General features: G+C 37.3%; 1 protein-coding gene across 4 annotated transcripts; it reads right to left on the bottom strand.

The window, feature by feature from the left end:
* Positions 1-2,291: 2,291 nt before the first annotated feature.
* Positions 2,292-25,042, bottom strand: LOC107863374 (B3 domain-containing protein Os01g0905400). Of its 4 annotated transcripts, none has more exons than XM_016709255.2 (6): positions 24,771-25,042; positions 13,444-13,632; positions 4,048-4,471; positions 3,812-3,889; positions 3,520-3,684; positions 2,292-2,900 (listed from the first exon to the last, which is right to left on the bottom strand). In XM_016709255.2, the coding sequence occupies exons 2-5, from the start codon at positions 13,582-13,584 to the stop codon at positions 3,638-3,640; spliced, it is 690 nt and encodes a 229-aa protein (XP_016564741.1). In that variant the 5' UTR covers positions 13,585-13,632; positions 24,771-25,042; the 3' UTR covers positions 2,292-2,900; positions 3,520-3,637. The 4 variants fall into 4 exon arrangements, with proteins under 4 accessions (XP_016564741.1, XP_047264466.1, XP_047264464.1 ...); XM_047408510.1 differs by lacking the exon at positions 3,520-3,684 and adding an exon at positions 14,919-14,964; XM_047408508.1 differs by lacking the exon at positions 3,520-3,684.
* Positions 25,043-27,628: the final 2,586 nt, after the last annotated feature.

Here is a 27,628-nt window from a genome sequence, read left to right on the forward strand (position 1 = left end):
CCAGGGTAGCATTCGCTAACAACAAGTGAGAAACTGCTATTTTCCCTTTGCCTCAAATCGCAACATTGAAACCCTTTATGTATCCTCCCATAACTAATAGATCTATAGTCCTTCATGCTCGTGAACCTCTTCCATTTAGGGTTGATAACAACGAAGAAAGCATTCAAACTTTTTTCAAATTCACCTCAATCCTATAACTCAACAATACTACTCGACACATTAGTTCTGATCACATTCAGCAGTGCCAAAAAGAAAAGTAAAAGAGAAATCATAAGGACCCAAAACTTTGTCACCCACGCAAGACTCCATTATTTTATTCACTTTCTCGCCCCTAATCACCTTCTCTAGCCATACACACTCCTCACTAATTTGATTGAACCCTAAACCCCCCAAATTAGGCAATCCAATCTAAGCATCTTTAATCAAGCGTTCATAAAAAATCTAAAATTTCACTCTCTACTTCCTCCTCTTACACATGCATCACCCTTTTTAGGCCAATTCTATGAAGTTCCTTTCTTTTATTCTCAAGTACTACCTATACAAAAATTATGTATCAGAGTCCCTCTTCTTTAACTATAATGTTTTCGATCTTTCTCCAACTAACCAATTGGGTAATGGCCAAAGCGGTTAACTCCCTTTTTAACTCATTTTTTCTCTCTTTCTCCCTATTTTAACTCCCTCCCCAATTCTGCCATTTCTAATTACCCACTTCATTTATAGTCTCTCTCATTATCACCTCTACTCTCTCAAACACCTTTTAATCTACAATATTTTATCTTTTTTAAGCAACTTCAACTTTTTAGCAAGCTTATAGAGCCTCAACTCCACCGCATAACTCCATCACTAACTAGTCGCTACATTCCCGAAATTCATCACATCTAGACATGTGTTCTCAAATCTAAAAGAAGATCTCGTCCATCTTCCTCTACTTCTGTCTAGCATGATAGGTGAATGTTCCAATAACAATAGTGGAAGAGGAAACTAGATCACACTGGGAGCCAACTACTCCCAAAAAGTAAACGCTAGGAATTCTATAGGCGACTTTGAAATGAAATGGGGATTTACTTTTGGGTTCAAGGGAGTATAGAAGTCATTTTTAGGGGTGTGCTTGGTACGAAGGAACTATTAAGAAAATGTACATTTTTCATGAGGAATTCCTTTCGGTATGACAAGTCTTTTCCAACAAAAGGGGGAAAATAACCTCTCTTTACTTTTTTTTAACAAGGTCAAAAATTGAACATAACCCTTTTAAAATGACATCCCTTGTAAAGCTAAGATGGTCAATTATGATGAAATGCACCACAATAAATTCATGATTTGAAAGTACTAGAGGCACAGGTTTAGTGTGGACAGAGCTATTTTTTCGAACTGTTGTGCATCTAAGAAAAAAGAAAAGGGTGTCTGCCAAATCTGCAACTTTGAGCCCTTTATTTGTTTCATAGTATTAAGGTCAAACACATCAGCAGACCCCTCAACTTGACACGAACTTTCGCTTTGACACCTAAAAAAGACAACGTTCATTTTAAGCACCTAAACCAGCTACAAACTGTGTCATTTTGACACTTTTGCATCAGATCTGTGTGGGGTGCACTCGCTCCAACATTAACTAAACAGCTAATTAATATGTGACAACCCATTTTAAATCGCCACATCATTATATACACCCACAATTGTTATTATTTTTTAAAAAAAAAGATCAAAACATTTTCCCTATCCAACCCATCATCTTAACCTCTATTAATGAAGGTTTAGTTTTTTATTTCATTTATTAGCTTTTTTAATTGGGGCATTTGTAGCCATGGCATCCCCAAAATCTCTTTGGCATCACCGAAATCTTTTTTCTTAAGCTTTATTAACATATTTGAGCCTTAATTTTTAAAAAAATTAATTAACAAAAGAAAACATGGGTATTATTGGGAGTTAAATTTTCAAAGGATGAGTACTTGAAAGTAAATCTTACAGATAAAATTATATTTTAATAATATTCTTTAAGAGTTTATTATCGTATTGATATAATATATTACTCATAGTAACTCAATTTTATTAATTTTTTTCGTAGATATATTTTTAGATAATTTTTTATTTTCTTCACTTTTTAGATTACGTTGTTAGAAGTGATATCGAAAAAACATTAGGATAAATTATTCTCTAAGAGATAGAGGGGGTTTGAGAGTACCATTAAAGGAGTTTGAGCTCGAAAAAATGGTAGAAGATTGTGGATGAAAAAATGGGGAAGAAGATGATAAAATTAAATGAAAAATGGGCTAAAATAATACTGCTACACGCCCAAAAGCAAGTGTTCTACACACTTTGCCATGTCAGCAAAAGATGTCAAAGTGACACAGTTTATGGCTACTTTAGGTGCTTTAAAATGAATAACGTCCACTTTAAATGTCCAAGTGGAAGATAGCGCCAAGTTGACCAGTATAAAATCCAACATCCACTACATAAGAACCACAGAGTAAAATCTCGTCATAGTTCTCATTACATTGTTCTCACAGGTGCTCACAATAATCAACTCAAGTAGTTTTGAGTGACATCAACCTTGTGGGCTACATGTACTAGATGCTTGGACAATCTAAAAAAATGAAGAAATGATCAATTAAAGCTCCAGCATGTACATTAAACATGCGTTTTGACTGATCTGAAAGTTGGAGTACACATTCATCTCCAGGTTTAAGGCCGAAAGCTTGATCTGAAAGTTGGAGTACACATTCATCTCCAGGTTTAAGGCCGAAAGCTTTAGTAAATAATGGCCATAATCCCACCAAAACCTTAGAACCGAACTTCTCATGATAGATGATGGGCCACGGTCTATTATCTGGTCCTTTGAGATAAATAATAGTCCTTCCCATCTTCTTCCTGCCTGCTAAAACATGTGGCCAGTTTGGTGGCAATTCCTACACAGTAATTTGAGGTCAAAATTCAAAAATCTCATGGAGAAGAAAAGCACATACTTGGGAATCAAAAGACAATTTCGGCCAAACGCATAGTTAAGCACAAGAACAAGAAAATAATGTTTATTGCCAATCACGTTGACAAGGTTCTTTGTAAAAGATGGTCATTTCAATCACAAAGGATTCTCAAAAAACAACGTTTACCATCAGAGAGGTGCTTGCAGTCGAAATATACTAATAATTTACTATGAACAAGGTGGTGATTTTACGATCCTCCTTTTAAATAAAGAAACTTGCACAGGAAATTAGTGGGATTAGCCTGCAATCATATCTTTTGTTCATATTCAATATTTTATTGACAAAGTAATCGGCCCTTGTCCTCAATCTTCATAACTATCGAAAATCTTATAGAGTGATTAGGCCTATAGTATGCTTACAAAGCCCTTATATAATATCTTTCTTTGATTATTCAATACCAAGGATTGGTGAAAACAGTACTAAAATAGATGTCACTCCAATGAACACTCTAGGTATACACATTCAAGCAGTGTATATGCTGCGAAATCAAACAAATGAAATTCCACAAATAGCAAAAGGAATGATATTTCAGCAAGATTTTCACCAGAAAATTTCGATCATCCAGCTGTAGAGAACATGCGAAATTGACAGCATTGCGAAATGATCTGTCTCCTGCATCACCAGGCTCGCTTTTTACAGCTTGGCTATTACCAATGACAGCCTCAGGATAACCTTGACCATCTGTCACTGCCATTTTTTGGTTCTTTTCCTGCATTTGCTCATGCAGTATGCAGCAAATAAGAAAGTAGCAGGAAGGATGGTCGAAGGGGATGATGAACAGTTATGAGGAAAGGATATCAAATGAATTATAAACTAAAAATATGAAAATGTTATACCATTTAACTTTTTAGGAGGGCAACGTGTCTCTGGTGCTATCTCCTTCAATTCTCTCATATCTACTCTTGCTCTCTTACCTGCATGATGCAAAGCCCCTCAATTAACAGGTAGAGATCTTCAAAAAAAAAAAAGGATAAAGGAAAGTCTAGTCTCACAAGTAGGTCAACAGAATAATAAAACTATATTTGAGACAGCAGAACAAAAATATGCTTAATATGAGAGACTGGAAACTTACCAAATTGAGATGCCAAAGTTGTGGCGACTGGCTGCAGTCCAGCCCTTTCAGACTCTGGTACAGCAGTAACTGAGGGTGTTGAATTCCATTTTTCCAGTGACAGCTCATCATGGGAAGTTGCTGTAGAATTAGTTCTCGGCCTTTTCTTCCCCGTGCAAGTGCCAGTGTCAAAGTTGATCTTTTCACATCCACTTCTTTCAAATATCTGAACAACGAAGTGCTGACACTGAATATAGTGGAAAACCAAGAAATTTCCCAATTTTAGACCATGCTCTGATGAAAATGTACGCCATCCTTGCCGAATTGCAAGCGAGCCATCATGGTTACATATTCCCACCCTCCATCGCTGTCCACTTGAGTCCTCCAGATAAGTTTCTTGATCAGTCAAGTGAGAGACCAATTGAGCAAAACTGGGAGGAAAGTGCTGAAAAGTTTGTTCTTTTAGAATAAGAATGGCTATAAACTGATATGTAACTCAAAATCAAGGTTAAAGAAATAAGATGTCCACCGCACCATTGGAAGTGTTTGAATTGTAGATTGAGCATTTGGTTATCATAAAAATCTCAAAAATTTGAGACCAATTTAAATTGCATAAAATAAATTTATGCAATTGAACATAGAATCTTTCACAGTTCTTGGCATTGCCTATGAAGTGTCAAACCACCTAAACATATTCACCACCATAACCTCATAGCTAGACCAGGATGAAGAAGAAGGTAATCCACGTACTTGCCAGCCTCCTCGCACTTGTAACACTAGCTGATGCAAACAATTTCTGCTTTCTAAGATTTTTCGCCATCAAGATCACCCCTCTAGCAGCTAGTCAAGTGAAAAAATACACCACCTTTGGCATATTTGATATCCATAGCATAACAAGGAAGTACATCCTCTTCTCTAACCAAAGTTTCTCATAACAGGGCTTACATAGAACATTTCATTATTCCCCATACCCCACGACAAAGGATCAGGATTATCTAGCGGTGTCGCTTACGAGTAGAGCCAATAATCTTTGTAACTTAGTCACCTTCCAATCATAGAAGTCCCTCCTAAATCTCAAGTCCCGAAAAATATATCCACCTTGTGGCCCCCGCTTTGTTGGATGGCCAAGTCTCAGTGGAAAGAAATTCTATATATATGCTCGGGAATTCATCTTGCAATAAATTATTCACACATCAAGTATTTCTTCCCAAGTCCTATGGCCAAGTCTCTTTGGAAAGAAATTCTGCATAGGCTCAGGAAGTCATCTTGCAATAAATTATTCACACATCAAGTATGTTCCCAGAAGTTACTCTCTTCCCAAGTCCTATTTTGAATAAGATATTTACAGTGAAATATTCCCATCCCTTCGTGATATTCCCCAACAAACTACACCCCAAAAAGCATAGTTATATCTCTAGTTCTCCAATCCACTTAAATTACCCCACATATATCAACAATGCCGCTCCCCAAAAAGCATGTCCCTCCACTCGAATCTCCATATCATTTGCCTAACAAAGTTTTGTTAAAGCTGCTATATCTTTAATTCCAAAGTGAAACTTCCTTGCCCATCCGTCGCATCCCAAAGAAAATTTTTTTGAATATTGTTCAACTTTACTGTGACCAAAGGAAATGCTCGATAAAGTTCTTGTCATAAGCACTTCCTTTACATTTTTGGACGAGTATCTTTCCCGACACCCTGTGAATCTCTTCTCAACTCTCTGAAGAACCAGATTTCATACCATATGATCCTTGTTTGATGTGGTTGGCGATAATCCAAGATAGGTAGTCGGGAGGGCCCCAATCCTGCAGCATAAATGCTGGGCAAGCAAGCCAATGTCATCCACTTCCCTAATGGGAATAATCTCACAATATCTCAAATTAATTTTAACGTCTGACACCACCTGGAACCAAGTTAAACTAGGCCTAAATCATCCAGTTGGGTCTCGTTTGCATCACATAAAAACGAAGGCATCATCCGCTAACATTGAGACAACAAGGCGCAACAAGAAGAGGAACTGGTAGGGTTTCTCAGTCCATTGCATAACAGCAAGTGACAAACTGAGATTATCACACTTATTCCCGAAACCCATCACACTTAGCCACACGTTCTCAGCTCTAAAATAAGATCTCGTCCATCTTCCTTTACTTCCATCCAGCATGATAGGTGAATGGTCCAAAAATAGTAGTGGAAGAGGAAACTGGATCACATTGGGAGCCAACTCCTCCCAAAATGAAGACACTAGGAATTTGTCTAGTCTCATTTAGATAGAGTCCTTAAGCCTGGACCAAGTGAAAAAGACACTTGCCAAATGAAAAAGATCATCAATAACCTATAATGACTCCTCCATGGCCCTGGACACAACCTCACACCCAAACCTCTCCATCTCAGCTCTTAACTCCTCCCATAGGGATTCTTTGACCCCTCCCCTATAGGTCCATAGCTACCACCCAAATCCCCACTCCTTTCCATTGCTAATATATCTAAACCAGACCCGTACCTCAAGTTCCCCATTGTTAACACCTACATTCCAACTTTTTTATCATCCCAGGGAATGAGTGTTCCCCCCACACTTTCCCCAACCAAAATATAGTCATAATCATACTTCACCAACCTTCCTCCCTCCCTCCCCTACATACACATATCTGATAACGCTATCTGAAAAGTCTCCAGTTCTCATTTTGAATATATATCACGTTATCTCCTCATCCTCTAAAGCCTATGTTTTTATAACTGTGGTGTCCGTACCAGCTTGCCCGCACCTCGACTAATTCCACAGAATACCTATCACCTCTCATCAACAATAAAAATCAGATAACTCTATCCACCAAGGATGGGATTGATGGTGTTATGATCTCAATAATAGTCGATCAAATGTAATTGTTTGGATTTGAAGTCGGGAATAGAAAGCAAATAGAAACGTGCGAGATTGAGAATAAACGGTCGAGATTACTCAATTTTAAAAGAATCGCAAGGGTCGTGATGATGCCACCTGGCAAGGTGGTTATATATACACATCATAGGAGAGAGAAGAGCATAACCGAAATCTGGCATTCCAAATTCTCTCTGGTGTTCTTCCCTCTCTTCTCAATTCATTTCTCTCGTCATCTAAAATCTAACTTTCTCTTCTCTTCGATCTCCTTCTACATTCTTCCCTCATCTAATTTTGTTGGTTATCATGGTTATCATGAATCATTTAGTTAGTTTCCATTAATTGTAGTTTCCATTTCCTTGTAATCGAGTTCCATTTGTCCATTTTTCCGTCTATCAGAAAATCAGAAAATCTTCAAAATATTTTAGTGTGTTTAATCGTTGCGATTTACTTTATATCTCAATCGAGATAATTCAATGGTTTTAATAAATCTCCTACTACAGTTCGTCCATAACAATTGGTATCAGAGACACGAACCTGTCTCGACTATGGGTAGTAATTCGAAGATGTTTGCAGAATCGACTTTGACTGAATTGGTTGAACGCAACAATGCCAATAGAAGGGCACCTATGGATGGAATTTCAAGAATAGTTGTGGATTTAAAACAATTTCAGAGGTGGTGTGAGGATTGCACATGCAGTATTAACTACCAATGCAACTCTTGTGTCTATGGGTGTGTACGCAGTGTTAACTGCCAATGTTGCTTTTGTCTTGATGTATGTTCAAGGGAAATGAATGAAGGGGAAACCCAAGCTGAGGTGGTTTCAGATGACTGCTATGGCTGAACTACTGAAGGTTGAAAATAACAGTAAGATTGATTCATAATACAATGAGGACCAGGTGTTCGAAGAATGTCCTCAACGGGTCGAATCTGAAGTTCTCCTTGATCTTCACTCCATCCAAAATGCAAACACCAAGAAGACCGAGATCCTGAACTCACATCTGGATTCACGACTTTATGTTCTTGCTATTGAGGATACAAGACCGAAATTGATGGGTCTCAACGATCTGTCCAGTTATTTTAATGTAATGAAACACCTTGAGTCTGCACCTTCATCAATTTCAAGTAAGGTACTTCTTGACAAGTAGATTGGTGCCACGCTATTCGATATAAAGGCAGAGAAGGATATTTTGGCAGCATTTTGGGTTCCTCGTGCAACTATTGGTTCACTCCACATGTTTTGGGTGTATACATTTGTAATTGGGTTGATACTGGGCAGGTTTCTGGGCTTTCCCTGATAGGGGAAAATTGGGTGTGTATTTATTTATTTGAGTTTTGCTTTTCAGCTTTGTCGATGGCTATCTATTTCTGAATGTTGTAAATGCTAAAGCAAAGCTATCAACTCCAGTGTTGAGAAATCAGAGGATTTGGAGAAGTGTGCATCAACACTAATTGAAATCGAAGGTGCTGAGATTTCTAAACCAACGGATAAATCTAGTGAGTTTGTATGTCCCACTGAAAGGTGCAATGAGTGAATTGATAGTATCATAGTTGAGGCACGAGAGAAAACCACCAAAATTGTTTGTATTGAAGCCACACGAGAGCAGTCGGACAATCAGAAACAGGAGCAAAATGTAGATGTGGAAGCATCGTCAACGTTCCTCCCGACACCTTTACAAATTCGCTAAATGGCAAAGATGAGGTATATCGTGGCTGCTCACGTGAATGTTGAAGTAGAAGGTAAAACATATGTTTACTTGCTTGTTAATGAGTTGAATTTACAAATTATTGATGAAATCTTTTTGGCTGGTGAACAAATCTTCATAAAGGTATTAGTGAAAACTAAAATAAAAGAAATGAAACTAAGTAGTGCTCAAGGATGTTTCTTTAGAGTCAAAACAATGAATACTCCGTCAAAAGTTCATGGCCAAATTCTCAGTGTTGTGGTTAATTGGACTTCAAAGCTATTGTACCTTGTCGTTAATATTGGCCTCAGAGACACTGGTACACAATCAGATCTGGTAGAGAAGTGAGTAGAACATGAAGATGTGGGTATTGTTTTCCTTTATTATAACGATTGTGTTATATGCGTCTTGTTTCAAGAAACACTCGAAAGGAATATAGATTACATGCTAATACCCTTTGGACAATACATGGAGCCTCCACCTATTGTTGTTACTCTGAGAGTACTAATTCGGGCATATTGCTTGAGCAACAAAATGATGGATGATGTGATGATTTTATCTAAAGAGTTATTTGTCATATTAGTCGATGAGGAGGAAAACTTCTATGCTATGGCATTAAATAAAAGTTGTGGCGTGCATGGAAATGGAGGTTATACTACCTGATTTGGCGTGAAGTTGAGTGTTCCTAGTCTCCCAGTGATGTTGCCTTTGTTGGTAGACTTGATGCTTATGATAATCTTGCAAAACTAATGCAAAAGAGTGTTCCAAAGACAAGGAGAGTTCTTATGATGCAAAATTTGTTATCATTGCCATTTGATCCGGGTGGTACCATTCTAAAGTATCATACCATTGTGGAAACGGTTGTTTATCTGTCTGCATGCTATGTAAAGTGGGGTGTCTATTGGACTGCAGCATCTGCAAGACAATGTGTTCGAGTTGTCTTAACTTCTATGGTAGACTTGGAAATGGGCAGGTACAGTCGAGTCAAAGTAGGAATTTTCAGTCTAGGAACATTTTGTTTAGTAGAGTTTGCAAGGAACTTGGTTACAGCAATCCGGGTTGCAGTTGGACTACATATTTTTTGTCAAACATCACAAGTTCTGCTAGTCTAAGGGGTGGAGTTACAAAGGTCCGCAAAGTAGCAATTGATTTACAACTCACTTTTTATCCAGGTGGTGTATTGATGGGCCTGGAAAAAGGGACCGAATTCATGAAAAACTTTTGCCGTTTGCGTGATTCGAGACTTTAATGTTTCTACACCAAGTGATTATAGAGTTGAACAGAGGGGTACATTCGTGTCAACAAAAGATGTAGCCATTACAGAATGGAGAAAAATTTTTATCTGGGACACATAGTCGATCCTCCTTGCCACAAGTTATATTCAGATGCCACAAGTTATATTCAGAGATAATCAACTTAGGAGTGCTGATCTTGGAGAACAATGTTTGCAATTTCCTTTTGATCCTGGTTGCCTCAGTTCTGCATTTTGAAATCGCTTCAAAAATTCCAGGTATTGATTTTGATCCTTGAGGACAAGGATCATTTGAAGAAGGGTATGATATGATCTCAATAATAGTCAATCAAATATAGTTGTTTGGATTTGAAGTCGGGAATAGAAAGCAAATAGAAACGTGTGAGATTGAGAATAAAGGGTTCAGATAACTCAAGTTTAAATGAATCACAAGGGTCATGATAATGCCACGTGGCAAGGTGGTTATATATACACATCATAGGAGAGAGAAGGGCATAACTGAAATCTGGAGGGCATAACTGAAATCTGGTATTCCAAATTCTCTCTGGTGTAATTCCCTTTCTTCTCAATTCATTTCTCTCGTCATCTAAAATCTAACTTTCTCTTCTCTTTGATCTCCTAAATTTTTCCCTCATCTAATTTTGTTGGTTATCGTGGCCATGGTGAATCATTTAGTTAGTTTCCATTTCCTTGTAATCGAGTTTCATTTGTCCATTTTTCAGTTTATCAGAAAATCAGAAAATTCCCAAAATATTCTTGTGTGTTTAATCGTTGCGATTTACTTTAGATCTCAGTCAAGATCTTACAGATGGAAAGACATCACCCTACTTTGATGATGGCCCTTTTGCTGCGGTCATTCATCTCTTACATTCCAACTAATAATTACAATCCTTCAACATTCAACATATTTTGCTCCCTCTCTTTACCCCTTCCTCTCCCTTCATATTTTCGCCATCACATCCTTATTTCACCTTCCATACACCACAATCTTACCTCCCCAATTATGTGCCACAGTAAGTAACCTCTTTTTCTCTCACCAATTCTTTTTCACTCAAGAAGGGGAGCCTTGTGGTAACTGGTAAAGTTGCTACCATGTGACCAGGAGGTCACGGGTTCACGCCAGGGGTGGACCTACATAGGTTCAAGTGGGTTCATATGAACCCACTTCGTCGAAAAATTACACTGTATATATACGTATATATAAGCAGTTTTTACAAATGTAAAAGGTATATATTATTTATTGAACCCGTCAGGCGCACAAGAGGAGTGCCCAGCCCAGTGGTTGTGGGTTTAATTCCTGACACGTGGGTCACGTATTCGATCCCTTGTAAAGCTTTTTTAAAATTATTTTATGCAACAACCAACTTAAGTAGCTTCTTTTATATATTGAACCCGATATATATTATCTATTGAACCCGTTAAGTACAATAGCAGCGCCCAGCCCAGCGGTTGTGGGTTCAATTCCTAACACCTGGGTCGCGTGTTTGATTCCTTGTAAGGCATTTTTTTAATTATTTTATGCAACAGCCAGTTTAAGCATTGAACCCACTTAGTGAAAAGTCTGGGGTCGCCACTGGTTCATGCCTAGGAAACAACCTCTTACAGAAATGCAAGGTAAGACTGCGTATAATAGACCCTTGTGGTCGGGCCGTTCCCTAGACATGCGCATAATGAGAGCTTTAGTGCACCGGATTGCCCTTTTTAAAATTCTCTTTCACTAAAATCTCCATCCCCTCTCGCCTCATAATCTAAACATCTCAACCGATCAAATAATTTTTGGTAAAACAACCCTTCAGCACTAGAAGCAAAAGGAAATGAGTTCCCCTGAGAAAGACCCGTCACGTCCGGCATCCCCTGCGTCAGAGGGCATACACCCACCCACCCCCACCCCCAAAAAACAAAAACACCACTACAAGAAAGAAGAAGCAAATTCCCGGATTTATAGAAACGACCAGCAGCTTCGTCAGAGGACTCTTTCCCTCAAAAGCAATCCCCCAGTACCCTATCTGGCTAATTATTAAATATTCATCAGACTAAAAAAAGGAAATCAATTATGTAGCATTACAGGACCAAATAACTCAAGTATCTGATTTTAAGGTTCTATTAGTTTTTCTCTAAGCACAAATATTTCATTTTGGAATTTTAACGTCTTTGAAGACTGACTTGCATCTTTTGTTGATCAGTTTTAGTAGAATATGTAATCAACTTAAAAGAACTCTTTTCACTTTGGTTCAGTTCTTAAGAAGTTATTCCCCTGATTTACACTTAGCAGAAACACACCTGAGAAAAACTAATCCAGATTCCGGTGTTAAACAAGAGGTTCAGGATTCTTCAATTGTTAGCAATTTGGACGGCCTGTTTTGTCTCTATTGAAATTTTCAACAATACAGATCAGGATCACTTGAAAGTGAAAAGGAGTATAAAGTTTTTTTTAATGAACTTGAGTGGTTGTAAAGACTTTCGAAATGTTATTTGTGCAGCAGACTCGAGCTGATGATTGAAGAATGATGAGACAAATTTATCCCATTCTAGAACTGAAAGGGCCTTCCCCCTTATGACTAGCTTGAAAGCTTAGTCTTATTTCTCCATCACAAATCTACATAAGGTTGTAATGCTTCAAAAGATTTAAATGTCCCATGAGTAGGTAGGCCCTGTACTCGAATATTGGAAGAATTTACATGGATCACAAGTTGAAGTGGGTATTTTCTAGTCATAGTTTGAATGTCCTTCTGTTTAAGCATCACCAGGTGAAGGGAGAAAAAAGGACTGAATTTATTGATAGAGATTCCAGCAAAGAAGGGTCATCTCTCTAATGTTCCTATTCCTTTCTGTTAGTTTTACCAATTCTATAGGCAGTGTAATCTCTATGAAGTTTGCAATACGAAAGCGCTAAGATGGGCAGAACTCATTCGGCAATTCAAATGAGATTATAAAGTTCTCTTTATCCGAAATCAACGCTCAACTTAGGCTTTGTCAAGGGATTGTGGTCCTAAATGCAGGCAATCCAAATATCTAGGCTGCACTTTTTAAGAGAATGATATGACAGACGAAGATGTAAAAAACAGACTAAAATAGGATGGTTTAAATAGAGGAGTGTTGTAGGAGTGCAATGCAATAGGAAGCTACCAAACCAATTGAAGTTATCTATAACGGTTGTATGAACAGTAATATTATATGAGAGCGCATTTTGGGCAGCTAAAGCTAGAGTGTTGTAGAACTGCAGATGTTAAAATGGGTGTGAATTATACACGATTGGATAAGGCTAGAGATATTCACATCAGACAAACTATGCAAGTAACACACATAAAAGATACAGTAAGAAGGTCGTCTGAGATGTTTTGGCATAGTATTCTAAGTAGGTAGCTCCATAGGTGTGATAGCGTACTTATTAAATGTGCTAAAGAGAAACGAGGAAAGCCTAGAACTATGAAAAGAAAGAAAGTTTCTCCAAATTAACCTCCAAAATACAAGCTATTGGATGTAACAAGTAAATTTGAAAAGTACAAGAACAAAATAAGCAAATATTGTTATTAAACCAATGCTTTCTTTATGAGGCTTTAAACTCAAAAACAGCAGAGAAGAAAAATTAAGTGTAAGATCATATTATACCAGAACTTCGAATAAGAGCACGTCAACCATGACTTTGAAGAAAGAGCTAACAATTGGTGAGGGATCTCTTTGTCCATGCATCAACATGCCCGTGCGGGTGTGGGTGCACATTTCACATGCTTCATTGTACGGGTGAACCATCTCTCTTCTCCGGACAAAGTACGTTGTATTCCCACAAATTTCCTCCCCCTACATAGAGCAAATACAAAATTCATGTAAATATTGGTTGGAGATGGTCCACTGGAATGGAGGAGGAGGCACATCGAGATGCCACAAATTTGTTCAGATCCCACTAAATCCTGACTGATGGAAAATCTTTGAAGCAATGGATAAAGATTCAGCAATATGGGTCTCCCCAAGGGACTTACAGATCCCAGGACCGGATATCAGTTGAACAGTCCATGTGAGTTTATATACTCCAACTTCACCGCAGGTTAACGTGTATGTGTACTTGTCAAGTTGCTCAGTATAAATGTGTTTATGCATTTTCTCATCATTGTACAACATATGCATAATGTGAATACATAACCCAAACTCTTAAGACTGTCTATGAAGCCTCTAAACAAAAAATAATGACTACATATAGGGAATAACAAAATAAGAAATATGTGTCCCCGCGAAAAGCCTAAGTTGCACGGACTCTTCACTTTCTATGCCGCACCCTTATGGGAATCTCAAAAAGTACACTACTTTTGGAGAACTCGACACGAACTCGTTGACAATTTTGAAGAGTCCGAGCAACTCAGCCAAAAGCAAGAAGTGGAGCTGCCAAGAGCACGAGAAGAGAAGGATCTCTAGCTTTTAATCTGCTTGTCTGCAAAACTGGCCCCTATGTTAATACCGCAGACCACCGTAAGTTCCCTAAGGAGAACGTCAGTACAATCCCTTGTACTCGGTTAGTCTCAACATTCCCTCACTAAAGTTAGAAGAATTTAAATAAACATGTATGCAATAACACAAAGTTTAAAAGGAAAGCTTAGAAACACTCTATATATAAATAATATCATAATTATGCAACCACCACTATATTTCGTAGCTAAGTACATCTCCTTCTTAAGCTTTTCATAGTTCCAGTTGACTGAAGTACAACTTAATCATGCCCAGTTGTGGCAATTAGTAATCCTTTATACAGATACTCGTAGCACTTTAAGTCACGACCCAAAAACACAAGTTGTGATGGCACCAATAAGTAAGCCAACCCAATAATTTTACCGGTCCAATTTAATTAATCAAGCGGAAAAGTAAAGAGACAAGCCAATATCTAAAATGCTATGTCCTTCACGATATAAGATGCAAAAATAGCTGAAATACCACCCAAGATTGGTGTCATAAGTACAAGAGTTTCTCTAATAAGATACAAGTCTAAAACTGAAATGACAAGTCTAAATATAAGAATACCCTGTCTGAATACTAAATGACAGAATGAACAAAAAGATAGTTGAAGGTGTGGAAAGCGAAACAACCAAGCAACTCACCACAACTCTGAGATTACACGAGATGTGCTAATGTTCGAAATCGAATCTGCACCACAAGAGAGTGCATTAAGCGTATTACGAATACAAAACCATGTGTACCCAGTATATCTCATAGACCGAGAATGAAAAAGTAGTGATAGGATTTATGCAAGAAATCATTCTCTAAATTTATAAGTTTACACTATACTTAACAGTCAAATTTTCACCGAAACAGGAATAATCAAATGCCACAAAGTGTTCACACATCAGTTAAGCACATAATCAAGCAAGAATGATGTAATGTGATGCAATGCAACTTAATGAGATGATACGCCTCAAATGCCCAGTAATCTCTCAGTCATATATATTGGATACTCCTCGAAAATACATCGAGTTCTAACCCATGGGAGACTCACGAGGTCTATATACCAGCATGGACGGTATCCACGTGCTTGTGCGGATGATCTCAACACACTAGCACAAAATCAATTAATCCTCGGCAAAGACAATCTCCACGTGCCCAACTTATAATCACATAACGATCACAGCACGGATGATCTCCACATGCCCGACCTTTACTCATACCCGAACTCAATGTTAATACATGTGTATAATATAATATCAATGGAACAGGGGATGATGATGCATCTCATTTCAATCAAATTACTGACAGAAATAGTCACCTCGACTATCACAATTTATTTTGATAAGGTAAATAATTATATTAACATTTGGCGGAACCCCGCATACATATGTCAAAAGGAGAGAATCTACACCAAAATATTGTTCTCAACAAAAGAGGTCCAATCCTCTATACAAATTGGGACCTCACAAGTACACCAAAAGTAAACTAAGTGGAAAACACTACTCTTTAATTTTGCAAAATCAAGTTCTACCCCTTCAAAAGCCCTCTTATTCCTTTCTTTCCAGATGACACACATGATTGCTAAGGGGACAACACTCCATCCTCTCAAGTTTTCCTTCCCCCTTTTGTCACTCCAACTCCGCAAAGCCTCCATCACTCTACCTGAGATGACCCATTGCAAACTAAACAAATCTAAGACCTCCTTTCATAACCGACTAGCCACCTTAAAATGCAGAAGATGATCCACACTTTCGCCCCACTTTTACACATAAAACACCAACTCTTATGGATGATTTTCTTCTTTCTAGGATTCTCCAGATTTTCTCCACTGTTAAAATCACATCCCTAGCCGCCCACCACACAAAGAAACAAACTTTCCTTGGTGCTCTAGGGATCCAAATGGAATCATAAGGAAAGGTACCTTCCCCTCTCACTAGTAACCTCTTATAAAAAGAGCTAACAATGAATAACCGTCACCACTCTCCAGCCACCTCCTGCATCCAACAAGTTGTTTGAGGTGTCTAGCCCATACAAAAGCTCTACCAAATTGTGAAATTCTTCTATCTTCCAATCATGAAGGTTTCTTCTGAAGCTTAAGTCCTAGTATATGGCACCCTCATGAGACCTATAAATTTGTTGAAAGCAAGAAACGCGGTATAAACTAGGAAAAGCTTTCTTGAACTTGATCTCCCTACACCACATATGTGTCCAAAAACTAATCCTACTTCCATCCCCAACCTTAAAAGAGATATGTCAATAGAAATCATCCCACCCTTTCATGATACCCCCCTCCACAAACCACACCCAAGCGGAGTTATAATGTTTATAGTCCTCCACCCACCATATAGGGTTGCTTATAGACGAATCGAATGGACCATTACACTTAACGGTTTGGTTTATCAGTTCAACAACATACCCAGTGTATTCTCACATAGTGAGGTCTGGGGAGGGTAAAATGTACGCAATCCATACCACTACTTCCGAAGAAGTAGAGAGGTTGTTTCCCATAGACGCCCGGCTCAGGACCAAAGACAGTAAATAAAGTCGAAATAAAACATGAAACAAGCATGGAATAATAGAAAATAACACCCACAAAATAGTACTCTACGCTGTCAAACCGGGCACACACCCCTCACCCCAACCCTCTTACGACTACTATCAATACCCCAAAGCACTCCTATCTACTAGCTACGCCCCAACCACCCACACTAGCCCTCTAACCTAATTCGTGTCTTCCACAACTTCCTATCTAGGGTAACTGATTCATATCACGTCTAATCACCTCCCTCTAGTATTTCTTCAGCCTACCTCTACCCCATCTGAAACTATCCAAAGCTAACCTCTTACACCAATGAACTGGGGCATCCGTGCCCCTCCTCATCACATGCCCAAACCATCGCAACCTGACTTCTCACAACTTGTCCTCCATCGACGACAAACCCACCTTCTCCCGAATAGTCTCATTCCTAGACCTATCTTCCCTAGTCAGCCCACACATCCAACGCAACATCCTCATTTCCGCCACCTTCAACTTCTGGATACGAGAGTTCTTAACTGGCCAACACTCCGCTCCATACAGCATGGCCGGCCGAACTGCCACTCTATAAAATTTACCTTCAAGCTTTGGGGGCACCTTCTTATCACACAAAACACCCGAGGCGAGCCTCCATTTCATCCCCCTTGCCCTAATACGATGAGTGGCATCCTCGTCAATCTCTCCATTCCCCTAAATCATAGACCCAAGGTACTTAAAACTATCCCTCTTACAGACAACCTGGGAATTTATCTTCACTACCACCTCGTCCTTAAGCGTCGACTCACTGAACTTGCACGCCAAGTACTCTGTCTTGGTCCTACTCAACCTGAACCCTTTAGATTCCAGGGTTTGTCTCCAAACCTCCAACTTATCATTAACAACCCCCCTCCTCGGAGTCTCGTCAATCAGAACAACATCATCCACAAATAACATACACCAAGGCACACTCCTTGAATACGTCGCGTCAAAACATCCATCACCAATGCGAATAAAAACGGGCTAAACGTAGATCCCAGGTGCAACCCTTTCACAACAAGGAAATGCTCTGAGTCTTCTCTCACCGTCCTTACCCGAGTCTTCGCTCTATCATACATGTCCTTAATCGATCTGATGTATGACATAGGTAGGGGTGGGCGTCCCGTATTCGGTTCTGTATTTTTAAAGTTCGAGTTCGGTAATTCGGTAATCGGTATTTGAACATAGATACCACATACCATACTTATAAACATCGGTTCAGTAGTTCGGTAATTGGTAAATTAAACTTCGGTTCGGTACGGTATTTGGTAATACCATATTAAAGTTGGAGATGTGCAAATGTACGTTTAAACTTCAAAGAGTATATTTAATTGAAACCCTATTTAGTATCCTTTTTGTTGCTTTTTACAAATATATTACCAAGGTCCAAGAGATTCTTTGGGATGACTAGTACTATTGTCTATTGGGTTGGGTTAGACACACACACACATATAATCAATATTCGATAATACCGAATACCAAACGGTATTAATATCTTATACCAAACCCAATCTCGAATACCAAAATATTGAAATTTTACTCCCAAATACCATACCAAATACCGAATACCAATTACCAAATTTTTTGATTCGGTTCGGTAATTCAATTTTTGATATTTTATGCTCAATCCTAGCCACAGGGACCCCAAGCATCTCCAAAGAACCTCCTGAGGGACTTTGTCGTACGTCTTTCTCCAGGTCAATGAACACCATGTGTAAGTCCCTCTTCCTCTCCCTATACTGCTCTACTAGTCTTCGCACGAGGTGAATTGCCTCTGTCGTGAGTGACTAGGCCCAAACTGATTCTCCGAAATAGACACGATCCTCCTCAATCTCCGCTCGACCACCCTCTCCCAAATCTTCATAATGTGACTCAACAACTTGATACCCCTATAGTTATTGCAACTCTGAATGTCACCCTTGTTCTTGCACAATGGGATCATCATATTCCATCTCCAAGCCTCGGGCATCTTTGTCGTCCTGAAAATGCCTACAGACAGGTCAACCACCTTAAAGCAGCCCCACCCGTATACTTTCAAAAATCCACCGAGATCTCGTCAGGCCTCGTCGCCTTACCCCTATGCATCCTACGAATAGCCTTTTTGACCTCCTTCACCTTTATATGCCTACAATAACCGAAATCATGACACCCTTCTGATTGCTCCAACTCCCTAACACAATATCTTTATCCCCTCGTCATTTAAGAGTCTATGAAAATACGACTGCCACCTCTCTTAATGTTAATATCCTCCACCAATACTCTATCATCCTCCCTTTTGATGCATGTCACTTGATCAAGGTCACAGGTCTTTCGCTCCCTAGCCTTAGCAAGCCTATACAACCCCTATTCCCCATCTCTCTCATCTAATCCCGGTACAAGCATTCAAAAGCTGCTATCTTGGCTGTCAAAACCGCTAAATTAGCCTCCTTCCTAGCTAACTTATACTCCTCCTTATTTGCCCAATTCTTCTCTTCATCCTTACTCTCGACCAGCTTAGCATACGCCGTCTTCTTCGTCTCCACCTTCTTTTGAACCTCTCCGTTCCAGCACCAGTCCTCCCCCAAAGGCCAGGCCTCCCCCTCGAGACACCCAACACCTCCCTAGCAGTCTCTATGATGCAACTGGCAGCTCTATCCCATATACAATCCACGTCCCCCTACCCTTCCACACCCCCAACGCCGCTAATTTATCTCCCATCTCCAAAGCACTAACCGGAGTGAAGTCACCCCACTTAATCCTAGGTCGCCCCTCCTTTCTTACCCTTCTTGATATCTAAGTCCATTACTAGAAACCTAGGCTGAGTCGCAAGATTCTCACTCAGAATGATCTTTCAATCCTTACACATCGCCCTATCCCCCTTCCTAAGCAATAAAAAGTCAATCTGTGTCTTGGCTACTGCACCTCGGAAGGTAATCAGGTGATCCCTTCTTAGGAAAGCACGAATTCACAACCACTAACCTAAAGGCCCTCGTAAAATCCAAAAGAGTAGCTCCCTCTCCATTCCTATCCCCGAGCCCAAAGCCTCCATGCACATCGCCATAGCTTCTCGATAAAGACCCGAGGTGCCCATTGAAATCCCCTCCCATGAAAATCTTCTCAAAGCTAGGCATACTTCTCACCACCTCATCTAAAACCTCCCAAAATCTCCTTTTCTCCTCGTCCAAGCCTACCTGCGGCGCATAGACGCTACAAACGACCAAAGTCAACCCACCAATGACTAACTTAATAGTCATCAACCTATTGCTAACCCTCATAACCTTCACTACCTACCCCCTAAGCTCCTCGTCTACTAAGATACCCACCTCATTCTTACGTCTCTCACTTCCTCAGTACCACAACTTATACCCATCCACATCTCTAGCCTTAGAACCTACCCACTTGGTTTCCTGAACACATGCTATATTGATCCTCCTCTTCCTTAAAATCCTCACGAGCTCTACAAACTTACTCTGAAGGTTCCTATGTTCCAAGACCCTATCCTCAACCTATCCGCCCTCGCACCACCCTTACCCATATGACCCCTCCCCCCACACCCCAAACCTGCCCCTACACTAGACCTATATCCCAACCTCGCCCTCTCCCCTACCCCTACCCCCGCAATGGGCCCTAGCCCCCTAGGATATGCGGACCAACCAATAAGACATCGATTGGTTCAATAACGAATAAACAATTATCGGCGGTTATCGGGCAGTGTGTCGAACTTCCACAATCCTATTTGGATGAAGACGCCTTATAGAATAGAACACTTCTTTTCACAGTGACTACAAAACTAGTAGTACTAAAAACTAGTACTTGCCTCTCAAATCTCAAAACCAACTCTTTCCATTCAAGAAAAAAAATAAAAAGATTGTTCCATCTAACCAAGATATTAAGAATCTCAATAAAAGATAAAATAGAAAGAGGAAGAAAATAAAAGAGAGTGCGAAAAAAAACAAGTCCGCAACTCACCAAAAAAAAGAGATAATTAGATAAATATAAAAAAGAAAATCAAGATGATTAAAAAAAAGAATGAAACAAAGAAGAGATTAAGATGGAGATACCAGCGGACGAACCAAAACAGTCAAGCAGAGACTTTGCTTTGAAAAGGCTCTGAAAGTCGAAAGTGGAAGAATATATTACTCCTAATAACTTTACTCTTTAGTCTTTTAAGGCTATTAATGGGCTTTAGGTTATTACGGTGGAATTTAGATATATTAGGTTTAGAGTTTATATTTTATAATAATATAATATTTATTTTACATATCTAGGTGGAAAAGTATAAGTATATATGGTAATTCTTAACAGGTTAACAGTTTATCCGATAAGGAAATTAAGTAATCCACCCCCACACCAATAAGCCGTTAATTATAAAATTTTAATTTGTTCACCAACTGTTTATCCAATAAGCCAATACCAATAAGTCAATTTTGCAGTAGGCTTATCGGTACGATTCAGTTTTGAACAACCCTACCACCATCCATTATACCATATTTATCTACTACCACCCCCTCCAAAAAGCATTTTGCTCCATCCCAAATCTCCAAATTCACTTTCCTAAAAAATCTTTGTTATATACCTTAAGATTATTCACTCAAAGACTTCCCCATCCCTATGGAGATGTGACAACTCTCTAATTCACAAAATGAAACTTCTTAGTGCCTTCTGCTGAGTCCTATAAGAAGTTACATTGAAGTCTTTCCAATCTTTCAATCACCTTGTTAGGGTCCTGCACAAGTGACATGAAACATTTAGGCATACTAGAAAGAGTGCTCTCGATCAAAACTCCCCCGATAGATACCTCTTTTGCCATCCTATTAGCCGTTTCTTGACTCAATCAACCACCGGATTTCACACTGTAAGATCTTTATAAAAAAACTCCCAAAGTAGTCCTAGATATGTAGTAGGAAGATTACCCACCCTACAATTCAACACTTGCGCAATTTCCACAATATTATTGACTAATCACACTAGTGTGACTTCACATTTACTAAAGTTCATATTTAAGCCCGACACAACCTGAAACCATATAAGGATCTATCTCAAAACATCTAATTGGGCCACATTCGCATCACAAAAAAACAAAGTATCATCCGCGAACAACATATTTGTAGCCATCATGTTGCTCTGCCTTCTAAATGACGCATCAAAGCCCTTCAGAAGAACTCTACCGACTGTTGTCCATCATTTTGCTCAAAGCTTCCATTACCAAAATGAATAGCATAGGAGATAACCTTGTCTCAAGCCTCCCAAATTCCTAAAGAAACCACAGGGACCTCCATTTACCAATATAGAGAATCTGGCAAAAGAAATACAAAACTTGATCCATCTCCTCCACTTATCTCCAAAAGCCCATATTCATCAAAATGTAGTCTAAGAAATCCAGTTGACAGGATCATAAACTTTCTTGAGATCAAGCTTACATCAGTTCACCTTTCTTCTTCCTCAAATCAACCACTTCATTTGCCACAAAAGTTGCATCTACTATTTGTCTTCCTTACACAAAAGTATGATTGGATTCACTTCCATTTACCAATATAGAGAATCTAGCAGAAGTAGTTCAGTCGACAGGATCATAAACTTTCTTGAGATCAAACTAACATAAAATTCCCAATTCACCTTTCTTCTTCCTGGAATCAACCACCTCATTTGCCACAAAAGTTGCACCTAATATTTGTCTTCCTTCCACAAAAGTATAATGAATTCACTTCCATTTACCAATATAAAGAGTCTAGCAGAAGCAGTGTTCAGGGAAGCATGATGTTGAAAAAAGCGACAAGGCTCCGCATCACGCATTATGCGAAGCGATGCGAGCGCATCATTGAAGTAAAGCAGTGAAGAAGAATAAGTCGCAGTAGTGGTAGTCGTATAGTGAAGAAGAAGAAATCATAGCAGTGGACTTCAAAGTTAACCTTAGAAAATTGCAGCAATGGCAGTCACCACAGTACTCTTTTTTTAAAATTTAAAATTGACCATAAACATAAAATTAACACGAAGCAGTTCTTTTTTTAATTTAAAATTGAACCTAAAAATAAAGTCAACACAATGCGCTCGCATCAGCCACAGCAACGAGATGGGCTCACATTGCTTTGCATCATCGCATTATAAAATGATGCAAGTGCATTCCTGAACACTGGGCAGAAGAAATACAAAACTTGATCCATCTCCTCCACTTATCTCCAAAGCCCATATTCATCAAAATGTAGTCTAAGAAATCCAAGTTGACATGATAATAAGCTTTCTTGAGATCAAGCTTACATAAAATTCCCGTTTCACCTTTCTTTGTCATGGAATCAACCATCTCATTTGCCACCAAAGTTGCATCTTGTATCTGTCTTCCTTCCACAAAGGCATTTTGAGAAAAGGACATTGTTTCGTCCAAGACCTTCTTACGTATGTTAGAAGGACCTTAGATATAATCTTGTAGATGTTTCCTACTAGACTAATAGGTCTATAATCCTTTATACTCGTCATCTCTTCCTTCTTTGGCACAATGGTAATGAAAGAAGCGTTCAAACTTTTCTCAAACTCTCCACTTTCTTGGAATTCTACAATGGTTTCCAACACCTCACCTTTGACTATTCCCCAACACTACTGGGAAAAAGCTAAAGTGAATATATTCGGTCCCGAAGCCTTATCCTCTCCACAACCCTGCATCGCTTCCCACACCTCCTCTTCCCCTATAGCCTTTTCCAGGCACTCCCCCATCCCCTTTTCTATTTGACTAAAAGCTAGCCCACCTAGTTTTGGTCTCCACCTGACTTCTTCCTTAAACAAGAGTTCATAGAACCCCATAATGGTACCCTCCACCTCTTTCTCCCCCTCAAAAACCACTTTATTCACATCAACAGAGACTTATGAAATTTCTCCTCCTATTTCCTATTGCTACCCTATGAAAGAATTTTGTATTCGAATACCCCTCTTTCAGCCACAACGCCCTCGATTTTTGTCTCCATATAGTTTCTTGAGCGACTACTGGAGTTGCAATCTCAGTCTTCACTTCCTCCTTCCTCAACGAAGTCAAGGAAGTCTTACCATGCCTCTAATGTCGAACGTGTTATAAATCCTCAAAATTTTGCCTTTTCCTTCAACAAGGCTTCAAAATGTTCGCAATCTATCAAACATGTATTATTAATAAGTAAACGAGACCAAATTTATAATCAAGTTTCAACCTTGATTTCAATTAATAGGTCAAACCTCATATTTTCTAAATTTCACGCCTAGGACTAAGTCTCAATTCTCTTCAAATACCATAAAGCTAACGAAGTTCATATAATACAATACAACCATTATTCAATTATATAAGCCAATATGCCCAAACTTGAATCATAATATGACGACTAGACAAAAAATAACCATAGGAAGATAAGTAAGCACGCAACCAATAACTTCAATCCAAAAAAAAAAAACCATTCCAATCCAAGCAATATACGTAGATGACTTATAACCACCCACCATTCTACCATTTTAAGTTCAATTTCCAATGATTAGTTCATCTCAAAGTGGTCGTTGCACAATGATTAATCACTAGTCCACCAATTCTAAGGGCATACAAATTAACACTTCAACCGTAGCAGTGCCTTCTTAGGTCTAGCTTCAATTTACAACAAAATTCCTTCTTATTCATTGTTGACTATGTTGCTCGGACTCTTCAAAAATGTCAACAGTGGTACTTGTCGGATTCTCCAAAAGTAGTGTATTTTTGAAGAATCCAACACGGGTGCGGCATTAAAAGTGAAGAGCCTCCGCAACTTAGACTGTTGATGGCATCCATCGTAGCAATTAAAGTATGTAAATAGAAGTCAAGTTTTAATTATAAACCTAACGACAGAAATAAATGTTTTACAAATTCATAACCTAGTGAAAAGATCGATCACCTATCATAACTTCCATGCATTAGCAATTCATTAATTTATCAGCTTGCTATCATTACTAATGGGTAAGAATTAACAAAAAGAGCATAATCAGGTTTTGGTGTTACCTAAAGCAGCCATTTCAATTTGCTTCTGTGCCTTCGCTTTTTTTCTTCTCACAAGTTGAGAGTATAATTCTGATTATTTATTACCCTAACCATTGTACAAGGCCAACATGGCCCACTTCTAATTTTAGCAAAATTATGTCTTCATTGTTCACAATTTTAGCAAAATCTTGTTTAGGGGTGAGCTTTCCCGAAAACTACAAACAACCTAAACCTTACTAAGGGAATTATTACTCTTTTTATTTTTATTTTCATTTTGCTAAGGGTCCGTCAACGTGCTACCTGCTTATGTCTTTCTTCATCATTTTATTATATATATATATAACAGGGAAACGAGGAGCAGAAGCAAGCAGTCCTCCGTCAACATATCAGTTTTTTTTTTATTTTTTTATATTATTTTTAAATAATTATATTAATTATTTATATATTAGAAAATTATTAATTAATTAATAAATAAAAAGGAATAGGAAGGAGAAGCAGGCAGGACTCCGTCAACATGACTGCTTCTCTTATTTGCTTTCTTCATAATTTTATTATATTATCTTTAATTAATTATTATATTCTACTTTTGCTACTTCAATCAATCGTAATCTAATTAAATATCACTCCTAATTAATTATTATAAGTCATCTAAGTATTAAAAAATTAATAATATTTGATAAAAAGAGATAAAATAGATATAAAATGATAATTTAACACTTCATGATTTAAACTAACTTGACGTCTTATATGAGGTACGCTTAAAAAAAATATTTCACAAGTATTTTTTATAGTAATTTTGTTATGTGACTTCTAATTCTCATCCATAATTAATTATTATGGTCATCTAAGTATTATAACACTTAAATTTTTACTATCTAATAAGAGGGAATGGGAAGGAGAAGCAGGCAGATCTCTGTCAACATGCCAGCTTCTCCTGTCTGCTTCCTTCATGATTTTATTATATCAACTCTAATTAATTATTATAAGTCATTTGTTTATTAGAAAATTAATAATATCTAATAAAAAAGGTAAAATAGACATTTATGATATGTCTGCTTCAGCTGCTTCAATCATAACTTAATTAAATATCAATCCTAATTAATTATTATAAATCATCTAATTATTAAAAAATTAATAATATTTGATAAGAAAAAACAAAATAGATATAAAATTATAAGTTAACTCTTCATGGTTTAAATTAACTTAATGTTTTATATGAGGTCTACTTTAAAAAAAAATCACAAGTATTTTTAGTAATTTTGCTATATGACTTCTAATTAGTTGTTGTGAGTCATTAAAACATGTCTGCTTCACTGCTTCAATCGTAACTTTACTATATCACCCATAATTAATTATTATGGTCATCTAAGCATTATAACACTTAAATTGAAATAGAAGAAAAAATATTGTACATCACAATAATTTAAAACTTAAATTATTTAAAAAATATACTTGACTATCAATGCCACAAAAGTTTGGACAAGAAGATCGATATATATTATTTGAAAATTACATAAAAAGTATTATAAATCACAATAGTTAACAACTTAAAACATTTAAAAATAATTTGTTGTATATTTCTAAAAAATATGTAAAAAATACTATAAATTATCATAATTAAAATAAAGTCACAAAAATATTTGTTAGGCTCGTGCCTTACACGGGCTATTAGTATCTAGTATATATATATATATATAGTTTCATGAGGCGCCTGATTGAAGCATAAAATAATAATTTATATCACATATTTTCTTACGTTATAATCAATATGTCTAATGGCCTGTTAAAAAAATGTTGTTGATAAGATTTCATAATTATTATAATTTTTAATCATATAATTGAATAATTAAAATAAAAAATATTATTTATGAGGAAGAAGATATTATCAGAGAATTAGAATATATCAAAAAACTACAAGTAATTATATTTTATGTAATGACATAATTTAAAATATTTAATAAGTATGCTTCGATGACGATCATAAATAGAAAAAAAATATTGATATTTTTGTAAGATTTGTGAGTATTTATTTTCTTAGTTATAGCTAAAATTAAATTTATTTTGATATTTATCGAGTTGTAATTGACCTCATAGTTTTAGTGGAAATAGTTTTTGCTAGTTTCATCTTTTTCACCTTATAAAATCATCTGGAAAAAAAAGGTCAATGTTTTCAAATTTATATTAAAATTATTATAACCTCATTTAAGAGTCTTTATATAAATTAACTTAATAAGAATATATAAGGATATTCAATGATAATTAAACTACATTAATAGCTTGCTCTACTCATTTTTTTTACTTATTATGTTTATTTTTTACATGTCTTTTACAAGAGTAACCTATTCGTCTCATTTTTAATTATTGCTTTATACTTTTACATGTCCACTGTGAGAAACAATAGATATTATTTATTACACTAAATAATATCAAAAAGAACTATGAGGTTGTAGTTGAAAACTTTAATGTTGTAGGAAAAGTTAGCTTAAATATTGTTGATTTAAAATGAAAGGTGTTTTAGTCAAATAGTAATCTAACATGTGACAAGAAAAAGTCAATTACAAAAACTCAAGTGGAATAGTCTTAACAAAAAGAATAAGGACGAAAATGGAAATATATAATAAAAAACACTATTAATTATCATGTGTAGTAATTTTAATAAAAATAGAAATTAGATATTTGAAACTACATGAAAAACAAATATCATAAATTGCAATGATTATATCAACATAATAATATTTTTTTTCTTAAGAACATTGATTAAAGTTCATGTAATTTGATCCTTCAATGTAAGAAATATGTACAAAAAAGAACAAGTAATCTAATAGGAAATAAGAAGGGATTTACAAAAAATTACTATATATGATTGTAATATCCGTGCT

The sequence above is a fragment of the Capsicum annuum genome, chromosome 3 (assembly GCF_002878395.1).
Source record: "Capsicum annuum cultivar UCD-10X-F1 chromosome 3, UCD10Xv1.1, whole genome shotgun sequence".
NCBI lineage: Eukaryota > Viridiplantae > Streptophyta > Magnoliopsida > Solanales > Solanaceae > Capsicum > Capsicum annuum.